Raw genomic sequence first — 15,365 nt, forward strand, 5'->3', positions numbered from 1 at the left:
AAAATCTATACTAGTCCTGCCTCCACGCTGCTGGTCTTAGAAGAAGTATTGGACTATTCTCCAAATGTACAACTTGGATCCTATTAGTGTGGGATTGTACTCAAGAGTTTCCCTAAGACAAAAAGAAACCAGCTACTGCATCTATAGGATATTTCAATCCTTCTTGCCTTACACTTGTTACTATGTTTAAGAGAACCATGGCATAATAACTGGGAAAAGCCCATTTTTTAAGCTTTACTTTAAAAGCTTCCATTTTTTGCTTTAGTTACCATCCTGTCCGATGAAGAGTTTTTAGGAATGTAAAATATCAAATGCTATTATCTGATTTTCAGCCAGCTAAGTAAGATATTTCTGTAATAGGATATTTGAATTTTTCTTATGAGCAATGGACCTCTCTCTGTTTTACACTTAAGACAGTAATCTAAAATCAAATTGCAGTCTTTGCACACTTGAAAATTATATATTGGGATGGTCTATTGTATGGCCTTTATTTAAGAGATTTTTCTAACGAGGCCTACCTGATTGCAGTAGTGTTTGATGAGGTTAAACACAAATCCACGATCCATTAAAGAAAGAAGATCGTATAGGAAAAATGCCAAGCTAATGTTGACCTTTTCTGCCTGTTCACTTTCCTTAAAAAAAGAAAGATTATTACCCAAAAACAAATGTGTTATATACTCTGAGGTAAAATCTGCACAATAATTATAGATTAATATAATTATACATAAATTAAAATGACAGGTGAGGAAAACTATCACACTTAAACTTTTTCCCACTGTGTTTAGATTTATCATAACATGATGGACCACACAAACCGGTTCATCAATACCCAGAAGAATACAAATGTACATCACATGCAGTTAGTGGCCTAGAAACCAATATTTTGACTTACTTGGACTAAAGTTAGTTAGGTAAATGCAATTGGCTCATCATGTGCAATTCATTCCAGATTCACTCTAAGATTCCTACATGTCACAGAAAGCATGAATACTTGACAATTTGGCAATATAAAGACTGACTAGGGTTAGTAAAAGAATGTAGATGTCAAAATGTAATAATGATTAGGGAAAAAGATTGAGATTTCAGGCTTAATAGATTTATAAAACAAACCAGACATCTGATAATATCCATTTGACAACTGACATTTTGGACATTGTAACAGATAAATTAGAATCAGATATTTTAATTAGATTGGATGTTGATATTATTCAGATTAAATTTATGAAGTATGTGAGAAGATATGAGTTTCTACCATCTTTGGAAATCTGGTGGTGCAGTGGTTAGAATGCAGTCTTGCAGGTTAACTCTGCCCACAGCCTGGAGTTCTATCTTGACAGGGTTCAAGGTTGACTCAGCTTTCCATCCTTCCAAGTTCAGTAAAATGAGGACCCAGATTGTTGGGGCCAATATGCTGACATTGGAAACTGCTCAGAGTGCTGTAAAGCACTATAGAGCACTATATAAGTCTAAGTGCTATTGCTATTGCTTTGTCTTTTGGATTTTAATTTGGTATTTTCACCCTATAGTTAGAGTCATTACAAAAATATTTTTTTGTATATTTTAGAGTACCGTCATGGCCCAGGACTCAAGAGTCTGAATCTGAAGAAGCTGTTCCAGATGAACCAGTGAAATGTCAGCCTCAAGAGACACCAGGCCAGGGATCACCTTTAAACTGACTGACAAACCTGACTTGGCTTTCTGAATCTTGGACTGGATTTTAATTTCTCTTCTGTGCCTTCCTTTTAAAGTGCAACTATTCTTGCAAGGTTTTTTTTCCAAGAGACTGTTTACATTTACATTCCTTTCCTTGTCTGCTGTTTATCTACTCACCCTTGAGTAAATTGCTATTCTCACCTAACAATAGTGTGTGTGTGTGTGTGTGTGTGTATGAGTTTGAAACATCAATATCAACCTGAGAAGGATACCCTCTGTCTCCTTTAACTTTTAATCTGGTTCTTGAAAATTTAGCTTTTCAGTAAATAGTTTAAAGATATTAATGGTATGGTAGCACTTGGTATTGCACCTATTCAGAAAACAACATGGTCATTCCATTAATCAGACAATTTTGTAGTGTTATTACCAAAGCTTATTGATATTATATAGCCTTATGATTTATATTCTGGCTTTACTATAACTTTAAAAAATAATTTACAAAGGCCCTCTTAGTCACGATTGCCACCTGCTCTTCAAACAAAAGTTATGACTCCAGTCCAGAAGTATTATCATGTTGTGCACCAGGTCTATCTGAAGAAGTGCAACTCCATCCAGAATCAAAGATAGTAAATTCCTAGTTCCAGGTGGCCTCAAAACTTTCAGTCTTGCCAGGGATGAACCAAACCTATTGTTTCCCCATTGAAACCCCTAGAACCTCTAGACATTAGGATAGGACATTGGCAGCACCGCTTAGTTCAGCAAGGGCAGAGATATATAGCTGGGTATCATCAGCATACTATGAAACTAACTGAAAATTCTGACCCTACCATTCACAAAATGCAGCCCTAAATGCATGATAACCCTGCCTTTCCTGTCCACAATGGTTCTCTGTTTCCCTAAAATATGAATTCCCTGAAAATGATGTTAATCAAATGCCCCCCTCTGGTAATCAGAAAAAAAGGCAATGATCTAGAATTCTAACATAAATAATGGTTGATTTTGAATTGATATTGAGGTATAGGAACAATCTCCCTGGAATAAAAGTATACAATTGTGAGATTTTTTTTTTTTTTGAGGTTCTGTTTATTCTAGATTGTAAAATTACCTTTTGGGCCTTAATTGAAAGTGCAGCAACCTCTGAGGTAACAACACTGACAATTGTGGTGATGTCATCTTTGAAGCGGTTGGAAAATCGAGCTCTGCGGGGAACATCCTGCTTCTGTACATTGTCAACATACTGAGCCATGCTTTTTACCTCGAAAAAAATCAGCATCGTTTATCAAATGTAAGTTTGTAAACAACGGCAAATAGTAAAGCTGAAAGAATTCACACATTGTGAAGAATCCTTTCTCTATATTTCATGGAATGATAACTTAACATTTCTAAATTCTGTTCCAAAAATTCTGCGGCTAAAATGAGAACTTGCAATGCACCCATTAAACTTAAATGTGGGGTTCCATTCTAAAATTCATAGATGTAAGATATAATCTATATTAGGTGTATTGCTCAACTATTACAATTAGTAGTAAATACATTTCCTGCTTTTATTTATATATGATTTTGAAAAATGCAATTTAACCACTGGGAGCCTCAAGGACCCAACATTAGGGGTTGTCTACTCTGCTGTTTATGATTACAAAATTAGAATATCAATAAAATGCTTCCAGTGTTTTGCACAGTCACATATAATTAATGTGTTTGATGTGACACTGGGTAACTCTAAACAGTTTAATTTTTTTAACATATATTTGTGTATGTATGTATGTATGAATGTTTTAGGGATAATTTTTCACTTACTAAACAGTTCCTTTTGGCCAGTTTATTTTTTTGCGTATTCGATGGACATGTCAGTTAGATTAATAATCTAGAATTAAAATTTTATTTTAATTGACTAGAAGAATATTATTACTTCCTTGAAAGCTATTCCCATTTCATAACTTCTCTCCTGAACACGCTGTAAACATTTATTGTTTGCTCAGGAGTCATGTTTTCTTAATACCTAGTGACGGAAAGGAACTTAATGCTGAAATATTTGTTCTATTTTATTAGAGCTGAACATCAAATCATATACTATAATTTCCTTTACTGAAAATAAAAGGGCCATACAAAATCTTACCAGCAATTCAAAGAAGAACCAAGAATACTTGAAGACTGATTCTCTCACCATGCCTGTGCTGACCACCATCTGAAGTGCGATCTCTTCATGAAAATGCTATATAGTATATTAAAACCCAAATGTGATTAACAATTGACTTTCAAGATTAGATTTCAAAGTAGAACTCTGAAAGGAGGAGATCCAAAAGGGAATCCTTTCATATTAGTCCCTGAACACACACAGGCAGCTAAACATTAAGAAAGCACACAATAAGCTGTTGGTGAAAAAGAAATCCCCTAGAAGACTGACCAAAAATAATAGCTGAAGAGGTGGTTTTTAAAAAAGTTTATTCTAACTGTCATACATTTTGCAATGGCAGAACTAGTACCATAGGGCAACCCTTATTAGTAGAGCCTAATAAACCTTACAATACTGTATCAGTAGTATTTTTTTCCAAGAAAAATTAGTAAGAATTAGTGATAATTGCATGTATGACCAACACATAAGTGGTCCAGAATGAAGGTCTAAATCTTCTGTAGCATGCAATTATATTTTAAGTTAATTCATTTTAAGTTAATGAAGATGAAGTCTACAATAATACAGTAGTGGCCAAAATTGTGGAAACCTTTTGGGAAAAGTATATGAGGTTTGATGACTAATAAGTAATAATACCACGTTTTTGGGGAGCGGTACCATAAAATTATATATCAATGGAAAGATAATTTAATCAAGAATGTAATGCAACGAAGTTTATTCAATTATCTGTATTCTATGAAAAGTTATAGCCAAATAACCAGAAAAAGGAAGCACAACTTGCTTAGATTGATATCAGGTTGTTCTGCCCCAGCTTCAGATTCCCAGAGAATGTGACACACACCAAGCTTCACAAACACTGTTTAATTCCAAACAAACCCCTTTCAAGAATGCAGGCTTCCCGTGCAAAGGGTCCTTATCAAAGTTATTAAGAACAAAGTCCAACAAAGGTTGGCAACCAGCCCAGAAAACAAGATATGAGAAGTCGCTCGCTCTCCAAGATACTCTGTAATAATGAGTTGTTTCCAGCAAGAAAGCACTAGCTGCATGCAACTTAAGTAGGCTAAGGGAGTGACCAATTCTCCTCAAGCCCTACTCTCGAATAGACCTCCTCCTCCTGAGTAGCCACTCCTGCCTTCTGGCAGCCCTGCGTGCCCGAGCATTGAGGAGAGGCTCCTCCACTTCGCTCTCTCCACTGGAAGGAGCCTCTGGAGGTTCTGAAGGCCCTGGCTGAGTCTCTGCCTCTGCCATCACATTTTCTTCAGCCTCCTCGCTGTCCGACGCGAGCGCTGGCTGTGAAGACTGCTGGCGCGACACCACACCAGCCTCCTCTTCATCAGGATCAGCCACGATTCGCGTAGGCCGCTGGCCGGCCACAACACAGGTAGCTTTCCTTCATCTGATTGTAGCCAATAAGCATGGGTGTTTAGAGAGCCAATCAGGTGTCATCTTGTTTTGGCAATGAGCCAATCAGATCACAGTAGGATTCAGTTATTGATGTCATGTATTGAAGCTGAGAGGAGAACATTTGTCAGTGTGTTATGTGATCGCTATCAAGTTGGTTGGGTTTTTTTGTGTTCTTTCATTTAGTGAGCTTGTAAAAAGTAATAAAATTAAAGCATGGTGCATAGAGTTGACTGATCACCCAGAAAGCAGTGTAAAATAGTATTATTAAGTGAACAAGGCTACAGTGATAAAGAAATTAGAAGAAAAATTGGTGGAAACTTAACCAAAGATGGCATTTCTAAGCTTTTGAAGAGGTATAAGGAGACACGGTCACCACAAAACCACACTGGTTAAAGCAGGAAAAGGTGTACAACAGCAAGTGATGATAGAAGAATTAAGAGACTGTGCCTATGTGACAGAAGAAAATCATCTGGGTGTATACAAGATGAAATGGCACAATGCAATGTGAATTTGAGTGCAAAGACGGTTCAGCGCAGACTGCAGGAATTTGGCCTAAAATCTAGAATTCCACGATAAAAGCCACTTTTATCTCTCAAACAAAGGTGGAAAAGACTAAACTGGGCTAAAACCCATATTACCTGGACAGAGGAACAATGGGACAGTGTTATTTGGAGTGATGAGACCAAGATCAATAAAGTGGTGTTATTAACCATCAGACCTCAAAAATACAATTTTCCCAAAAGGTTTCCACAATTTTGGCCACTACTGTATGTGTAAAAGGAGACTGTCACATAAAGCAGCATGGAAGCCTTTAGCTTTAGTAAGAATGAAATTAGACACCTTCCAGTTATTTAAAGATTATTCAAACTTAAATTGGACTGAATGCATTGACGACTTAGGGTGACTGAGCTGGGATTTTCCTTGCCATTTGGCTTTCTGTTATTCCTAAATCCCAGAATACATCAAACATTTATCCCATAAAGAGAATCTCCCTTCTTGTGTGCTTTTCCTTTTTTTGCTGCAGTACAGAAAGGTAATTTATTGTGATCTCTAGAGAACAGTATCTAAAATACAGGTAGTCCTCGACTTACAACAGTTCATTTACAAAGTTCAAAGTTACAATGGCACTGAAAAAAGTGACTTATGATCATTTTCCACAGTTTCTATCTTTGCAGCATCTCCATGGCCATGTGATCAAAATTCTGATGCTTGACAACTGGTTCATATTTATGACTGTTGCAGTATCCCAGAGTCATTGTGATGACCTTTTGTGACCTTCTGACAAGCAAAGTCAATGGGGAAGCCAGATTCACTTAACATCCGTGTTACTAAGTTATCAACTTCAGCGATTCACTTAACAACTGGGGCAAGAAAGGTCGTAAAATGGGGCAAAATTCACTTAACAAATGTCCCGCTTAACAACAGAAGTTTTGAGCTTAGTTATGATTGTATGTTGAGGACTATCTGCATTCAATTATCCTGTTTGTATTTACTCAGACAAAATTCCTTTATAATCACTGAAGTTTCTATTTCAGTAAATATGTCTGAAACATTAGCTTGGAATTATAATTTATTTTTCAGTTTCATATTTTAACCTAACGCAAAAGGGTCCTAGAACTGACAAATATTTTACATCACAGGTGTTATTACTTATAGGCCCATTGTTTTTTTCCTAAGAAATTTAAAACAAAATTGGAGCCTAGGCATTTCAGAATGAGAATTGAAAATTCTCATTCTGAATGAGAATTCAGGCATGTTCATAATAGAGTGTCTATCAATGAGCAGTTTGGCATTATGTGGCAGTCTACCTTTTGTTTGGGTAGGCGAGCGCTTGTGCGGGGACTTGACATATCACTGTTGGATTCACTATAGAAAGACACACGGCTGTAGTTCCGCTCTGCAACCTGGAGAAAATGACCAGAAGCCATACAGAAAAAGAATTACTAGAACAGCGAAGGAAGGAAGGAAGGGAGGGAGGGAGGGAGGGAGGAAGGCTGTGCATGAAGTATGCAATGAATATGTTCTTACATTTTTTCCACTAAATTAAACACATAACTGACCCCATGTGTTTCAATTTAGTACTATATACCTATGCACGTATACATTGTATTATACCTATTCAAACACTGTTTACATTGCAATAAAAATGGAAGAAAAACAAACATTTCTTTTCTAGCACAAGGATAGAGAAAAGCTCTTTTTATATTAAGAATGTTAAATGAGAATCAGAACCATGATTAATACCCAGAGTAGTTATTTTTCAATGCACTTAAAGGGCAAGTGTATTTCATTATATTTGCACCACAGATAACTCATTGGATTAAAATAATTTTAACAGTGTAGTAGTTGAAAGCTAATGTTCAGATACAATAATACAACCTTCTAACTGTACTCTTTTCTTTCTTGTTATTTTGTAAGATCGCTAATCTTTAGATTTAATCTCAATTTCTTCTCCTTATCTTCATTTTTTTATCTTTTACAGATAAAAATATTACCAGCACTTTTAAAAATGAACTGACCACCACATATAGGAATGACTAGCTGAATACCCGTGCTTCACTACAAAACTATGTGATCGGGCTTGATAAATCGACACTTACAGCTTGAAAATGAATGAGTAGTTATGTTCGGCCTCCCTTCTCTTCCTCAGCCTTGCCCCACAGAAGCGTATCCTATCCTATCCCCTTCTCTCCCTCAGGCTTGCCCTACAGAAGCCTCCCCTATCCTATCCCCTTCTCTTCTGGAGATTTTGTGATGATGCGTGAGTGGTATTTCGCTTTTATATATATAGATTCTAGCTCCTCTGATACCCAAAACCATTTATGTTACATGTATAGCTCATGGATGAGTTCTGGTGCTTGTCATATACTGGTCAGATAATTTCAATCTAGATGCAAGAAAGAAAAATATTTGTATAAAATGTGAATTTAACAGAAATGGAGAAAGGGGTTTCCATTAAATGAGCTATGGTGGTGCAGTGATTAGAATGCAGAATTGCAGACTAACTCTGCCCACAGTAAGGAGTTTGATCCTGACCTGTTCAAAGTTGACTCAGCATTCCATCTTCCAAGGACTGTAAAATTGGAACCCAGAGTGCTGGGGGCAATATGCTGCCATTGTAAACTGCTGTAAAGCACTATGAAGCTGTATACAAGTCTAAGTGTTATTGCTATTAAAGCCCACTGTCCACTGAATATGAATTTATATGTATAGTATTTAACTTACATAAATATATGAATGTACATATTTGATATAAAATGTATATGGCATTTACATAAATTCCACACATTTGTGAAAAGAATTCAGACCGAGACACCAAACAATAGGCTTTTCTATTATTTGGGGGTAAAGTCCAACGTAAGATTTTGTCCATTGCATCCAAGCTTCACCAAACAGAAGTCCAAACATTTGAGGTTTTATTACATCAACAACCTTACGGTAGTTTTAGCAGTCTAGAATTGAATGCTCCACTCTTACCTTTGAGGACATGATGCTTTTCACTTCTTCATCAGGAGCATTCTGGATCCCAGCAATATCTGGATTGCTACAGCTTGTTGTCCGACTCTGCAAGAGTCGAGATCCCACTGAGACAGCAGCCGTACGGCCATATGTGTAATAACGAGATTCAGGAAGATTTGTGCTTCCACTTGTACCTGCCAAGAAAAAAACATTATGCTGCCCATTGGTATTTTTTTAAAAAAAAACATGCTATGACATTGCTGGATCCCAAAAGTGATAATTTTGCCCTTTTTTGTACAGGGAAATGTTCCCTCCTATCCTATCCCTCTAAGCGAATACGTTTCTGCTCCTGAGCAAATCCATCATTCTATATTTCAGCACAAGGCCCTCTTCTCACAATCATTTGAATATTTTTGCAGAAGTAACAGCAACATTACAACAATCGAGTTGAAAGATTAGCCAGATTCAGTTTATATAGGGTCCATAAACAAGTAAAAATTCTTTCTCTAAGTTGAGTTAAAATGCAAGCACTATGAATTTTTTCCAATTTAAAAAGTTATAAACATTTTCAATGAGAAAATGTTCTTCTTTCTTCAAGGAAAGAAAAATCTTGTATTCAAAAATTAAAAATAAAAAAGTTTTTATTTTTTATTTTATTTTTTTGCATTGCTTATTTCAATCAATTACAAACAGGGCTTTCTTTTTCACAGTTCAGATATGCAATCCCATATCTTAGTCAGCAAAGATTATAGAAATGACTTACAATAATGGCCTTATCTGGCCAAAACATAGCAACAATTGTCCTTCCTGAAGTTTGTTCTGCTCACAATCAGAGATTAGCACCATTGCATAATGTCTGCTAATCCTATGTCCTTGATTGCAACCAAATCCAAGCACTAATTACAGTGAAATCAAGGTTTAATTTCTTACACAGGCTTGAAGCAAGGCATGTCTGCAATAGGGGGTCAAGAGGACTAAAATGATGGATCCAACCTCACCCCCTTATAATGTGTATTGATGCATGTGAAGAGGATCAATCTGCAGTTCTGCCTCCCATTGTGACCCTGCTGATCCCCGTTTATGGCTCTGCTAGAAGCTACTCTCTATGGTTAGAAGAAATAATTTTCACCTGATTCTTGTTTGGAGAAGTCTAGTCAGGTTTAAGGCTTTTATTTTTGACATTGTGAGAACTATTTCCTGCAAGATACAGGACTTACATGGAGACTGTGAATTGTAGTTCACCCAAAAGAAGATGAATTCTTGGCAGAGAACATAGTCTTTCACAAGTTTGTACTTGTGATATGTTTTCCTCTACCTAAATAGTAAATGCTATGCTGAGCATGTGGCAAATTAAATAATTTGCAACAATTTGACTTAAATTCCTTGGTTAAAAATGGTATCATGCAAGATATTCATGACAACGTTTGTTTGCCTGGTCACCACAGGATAATTGGCAAGTTTTTTTAAAAAAAAATCAAGGATACCATATCCTCAATTACTAATCCACTGCAAGCTTGACTGTTGCAAATAATGTTTGGGGGTAAAGCTAAAGGTAGATGGAGATCCCCATTTTCTGACACTCCTTTCTCCTCTTTCTGGTATCTGGTGTCTTTCTAAGCCACAGACCAGGGGTGAAATGCTCCCGGTTCGGACCGGATCACCCGATCTGGTAGCGATGGTGGCAGGTGGTTCGGAGAACCAGTAGCAAAAATCCCTGCGCACCCCCCGCCATGCCCAGCTGAGCCACACGATCATCAGAGGCTTTTTTTTTTTTACTTTTAAAAGCATTTTTTCTACAACCTCTTCCGAAGAAAAAATGCTTTTAAAAGTAAAAAAAAAAAGCCTCTGATGATCGTGCGGCTCAGCTGGGATCATCAGAGGCTTTTCAAAGCATTTTTTTCTGCAACCTCTTGGCCGAAGAGGTGGTAAAAAAAATGCTTTGAAAAGTCTCTGGCAACTCCCAGCTGAGTTGCCTGATCGGCAGAGAGGTATTTTTTAAGATGCCTCTCTGACAATCCCAGCTGAGTTGCCTGATTGGCAGAGGATTTTCAAAGCATTAGAAAAAATGCTTTGAAAAGATAAAAAAAAAAAAAGTTGGCCACGCCCACCAGTCACATTAACCCCCCCCACCAAGCCACGCCCACAGAACCGGTAGCAACAAATTTTACATTTCACCCCTGCCACAGACCTCACCAGATGGTGTTTTGCACAGAGTTTTTCAAATCAGAGTAAGGGTAGCATAAAATACACTTGATAGGGGAGGCTGGCTAAGCCAGGTGTGCTGAATATCCTATAGTTTTGCTATCTTGATTGTTTTCACTTGAAATGAATCTTACAGAATTTGGTGCAAGCCTTATGGAATCCACTGGAGCTTAATCTGAGAAAATATTCATAAACTCCGCCTGTAAATAAGTGTAAATAAGCACCAATTTTATACCTGTAACTATAAATAACAAGAGATTGCAACCATACCTAGTTTGATAAAATCTCTCTGAACTTCAGGAAGACGGAACACGTAATACACGTATGATGCTAGGAGACAGTTTCGCCCATGTTGGTCCTGGCTCAGATCTTTACTGTTGTGGAGGCTATTCACTATTGCCACCACCGACTCAAAGGCAAACTGGGAGAAGTTTGCTGGAAACAACAAAATAATTTTCCGGATTGAGTTTATATGTAAACATGACTCATTTTTGTAGGCTTTCTAAGAACATTTCTGAATTTCAACTTATTTCATCACAATTTGGCACTGGGAAATGTAAAATGATTTGAGAATAAAGTACTCCAATCCATATTTAAAATTAATGAATACATAAAACATATATACTTCAAAGCCACATCGTACTTAAATAAAATAGCAGTTTTAAAAAATGTCCAGATCATTAAAAATGCCTTAATAGGGTATTCCTCAAGATGGAATGAATGGAAAACAGAGCCAAAACTCAATATGTATAACTCATTCATTAAATTCAGATTCAGTCACACTTAAGGTAGATCCACTGATCAGTCTACTCAGCCTGAATCTGTATTCAAAGCAATGACTTTATTCATGAAATCTGCATAAAACAAAGCAAAATTATCTCTGGTGTGGCAGAGAGGGTCTATCAATCAGGAAAACTTTTTATAAAGTTTCAATTTCTGATTTATATGAGACAGATGAATAGTTTGTTTGCTTGATCTGAAAAAGAACATGCTTTAATTTTTTTTTAAACATTCCAAATAACACAAGATTTATGAGTTCTGAAATCAACAGCAATGTTTCATACCTGTCTGGCCAGCTATAAGCATGGGCTGGACAGACAACTGGAACAGTTTATCCAACACCAAGTGTAAAAAGTGCACCAGAGGCTCAAGGCGGGAAGAATTCAAGCAAATAATGCTGAGTTTCAGTTCATGTTCCAGACTGCCTTCTGAGATTTTCTCATTCAACACTCGGATGGGGAAAGTAACTTGGCATTCAAGTGCATGGCACAGGATGAAGAATTTCTCCAGGTGATTGTCCTATAAACACAACCCCCCAAAAGTATGAATGATGCGTAAGCTTATTATAGAGCTTGAATTGCTCCTGTCACATATTTATCACAGTGGAAAAAGGAAACATGTATTTTTTCTATTTTTTCAGTTAAATGCATAGTTAAAACAGTTTAAATCTTCAGAACCAATCCAGGTCATGCAGAAACCAAGTTTTAAAGTCTTCCCAATCTTGATGTAGCTAGTCTAAGAGTTAATGTCTTTTAATTAACAATATTTTAAAAATCCAAACTATTATGATTCATCTCACTAAACTTGTGTAATTTTTTAAAAAGATGCTTTATTTCAAAATGTGAAATAATGTCAACTTTTGAAGGCCAATATTATTACTCCTTTTTGCAAAAACTCTGTCTCTCCAAATCAACTTGCAAGCTGATTTTCATATATACATATATACAGCATATCAATAAATGCTATTAAACTGTGAATATCAGTATTTTTCTTAAGCAAGAGATACAGAGAGATACAGAAGAGATACAGAAAGGAATGTTTCAGAGAGAAAAAATGCCCATGAGAAAAAAAATCATTTTCAAGTTGAACAAAATTAGAAAAAAATGTTTTAGCTCTGACATAACTCTGGCATAACTAATATTAGTCCCAGTCATTTAGTCATTGAAATAAATTATTTTAAACCTATGAAGCAGCTGCCAAAGAGGGGCATAAATCTTTGCTGACTGTTTAGACCACTTAGGTACCAGGCATACTGGACATTTGCTTCTACTTTTTTAATATGTGAATTTAATTAAAAGCTATGAAACCGCTTTTACCTAGAAGGTTGCTCTGATTGCTCAATTTGATATGCAGTATAAATATACTATAACCTAAAAGAATCATGAAATTATACATTTATACAAGATATATTCTCTTTCTAGCTCAATTTTTTTGCAGTTTAACTAGAAAGACAATGGTTAATCTACTTTCTAAATTTGATAACCTCAGTTTTATGAAATTTGATGTTTTAAAGATCAGTAATTGAACTTAAAGAATGAATTTGAAAAAGAAAACAGATTAATTTTTGCTTGAATGGAAACCCCCACCCCCAATTTCTTACCTGGGTATGAACTGATGATATACCTTGCACTTCCACGTTAAACACTCCCTTGTGTCCTTCCACCCATTTAATAGGAGGAGATTGTGGAGGAACTTTCTATATGGAAGACAAAATTGGTGGTCAAAATATATGTGATGACAATAGAAAAGGCAATGAATTCACATTTATGTTTACTTGGTGTCGAGTCTTTTTGCACTGAACACAAAATATTTATAGTTAACATTTTAACAGCTGCCACTTCAACTCAGAACATTTCCAGGCTATTACATTCATACAGTTATGGCATCTTCCTCAATATGGCACCCTTTCAAAATATTCGTCTCTCAAAATAAGTAAATTTCCATCATTCTTCCTTATTATAATGATCTGTGGCTAGTGCACCAGCCTAAAGGAACAAATGAATAATTCAAAAAATCTAACATGTAACCAAATGAGGCAAATGGAGAATTACCACTAAATCTTTTGATGTGTTTTATTCAAAATAAATACCCAGTTCATTATTGGAATTTACAATGGCTGGAAATAAAACTGTTCACATTTCACATTACAGAATCAGATTCTAGTCCAATAATTCTATGTTATTTAAATATTATGAGACAGCAGTTTTTAAAATGTGTAGTCTGGGGGGCCCCAGGATGGTGACTGTATCAAAAACAAAGACATATTTTCAAAATTCTCAATTTTAATTTCTATATAGTAAATATTGATAGTTATAATCCATTTAAAAAGTTCTCAATCATTTTTAAAAATATACACAGATTTTAAGACAAAAATCATTGAGAACCATTATTATACAATGTATCTGTGTTTTTAAATCACATGTCTCTGTATATGTACTTCCATTTAAGGAAGGCAAATGTTATAATATTAGGAGAAAAATGTTAACTGTGTCCTTTTCCATAGGCAAAATGATTCTTGGTGCTTTTTCTCATTACCTCTGCTGAGTGCATTGAATAGTTGGCAGGCAGTTTATCCAAAGCAACAGGCAGGCAATAATGTCCTGTTTGGAGCCGATCATTTAACAGAATTGGTAGCCACTGAAACAGATGACGAGAGAAAGAGTTATATCATTACTGCATGAACGATTGATAAGGCTTAATTTCATTCCAAGAAAATGGATTAGAAATCAACTGAAATCTGTTTCTTTCCACATTCGTTCTTGCAAGACCTTTACTGTCTATCAGTTTCATTATTGGCATTCAAATGCAATTACTGACATTTCTGCCTCCAAACTGCCCCTCTGTAAAACTATTGATTTTCTGAAAATCCTCTCCCGTCCCAAATCACAAAACTTTTCAAGAATCCATATAATGTATGGAGAAGATCCCATGGACCAGTTATATGCTTTTGTACCAGAGTGTTCACTTTCCCTCATCTAGTCCATGCCTAGCCTGAGTGGCAGAGATGTACATCATGCAGATAATAAATGTATATGATATCCAGTACATCCCATGGATGTTCTATATGATGCAAACTATGAGATATATAGATGATCTGTGACAAAATAAGTAACTTCAAACAGAAATTAGGTTAAAATTCCTGCATAAAACCTTGACTGACACACAAAACGTGGTATTTCATATAGATGTTTGCTGTGATGTGAAACATCCATGAAACACCACATGCAATACTCAGAAGGCATACACTATACAAGAAAGCCCTTATAGGTATTAGATGAAGTGAACTATGAACCACTAACGCTTTTGCAATAATACATTTGTTAGTCCTTAAGGTGATACAAAGCTGTGCAAAAGGTTACCTCACTGACACTTATGAAAAATGTGCAATAGAGATCCATAAATATTAAACAGATGCCTGCAAACTGTGTAAAATTTTACTTTGTCAAATAAATAAGAATTACAGGTTTGTGCAAGAAATATGCAACACAAGTGACAAACCATTGATTGCTTCTGTTGACAATTACAAATAATTTGCACATTGAGTAAATAGTACAATACAATTTATGTTTCACACTTGCTTCTTTGACATTTTGCTTCTGTATAGTGGACAGAAGGTCCTCAGCATGTGACAGTGCTTCACAAAGTTTGTGTCTGGTTCTAAAAGTCAAGTAGAATTGGGCCACCTGGAGGGTGACACCATAAAACCCCAGGGAGTAGGCTAGATTAGAAAAAAGGC

At 36.0% G+C, this 15,365-nt stretch overlaps 1 protein-coding gene across 1 annotated transcript in view; it reads right to left on the reverse strand.

The window, feature by feature from the left end:
- Positions 1-15,365, reverse strand: part of DOCK8 (dedicator of cytokinesis 8) — a 94,938-nt gene that overhangs the window by 36,573 nt on the left and 43,000 nt on the right. The window contains exons 18-26 of the mRNA XM_070938629.1: positions 14,165-14,266; positions 13,230-13,325; positions 11,914-12,148; positions 11,120-11,284; positions 8,666-8,841; positions 6,997-7,092; positions 3,770-3,865; positions 2,759-2,908; positions 519-632 (exon numbers count right to left, since the gene is read on the reverse strand). Coding sequence (XP_070794730.1) covers positions 519-632; positions 2,759-2,908; positions 3,770-3,865; positions 6,997-7,092; positions 8,666-8,841; positions 11,120-11,284; positions 11,914-12,148; positions 13,230-13,325; positions 14,165-14,266 — 1,230 coding nt within the window. The remainder of the gene's footprint in view (positions 1-518; positions 633-2,758; positions 2,909-3,769; positions 3,866-6,996; positions 7,093-8,665; positions 8,842-11,119; positions 11,285-11,913; positions 12,149-13,229; positions 13,326-14,164; positions 14,267-15,365) is intronic.

The sequence above is a fragment of the Pituophis catenifer genome, unplaced genomic scaffold (genome assembly GCF_029215685.1).
Source record: "Pituophis catenifer annectens isolate HBS135680 unplaced genomic scaffold, rPitCat1.0.hap2 SCAF_2, whole genome shotgun sequence".
In the NCBI taxonomy this organism is placed as follows: Eukaryota; Metazoa; Chordata; class Lepidosauria; order Squamata; family Colubridae; genus Pituophis; species Pituophis catenifer.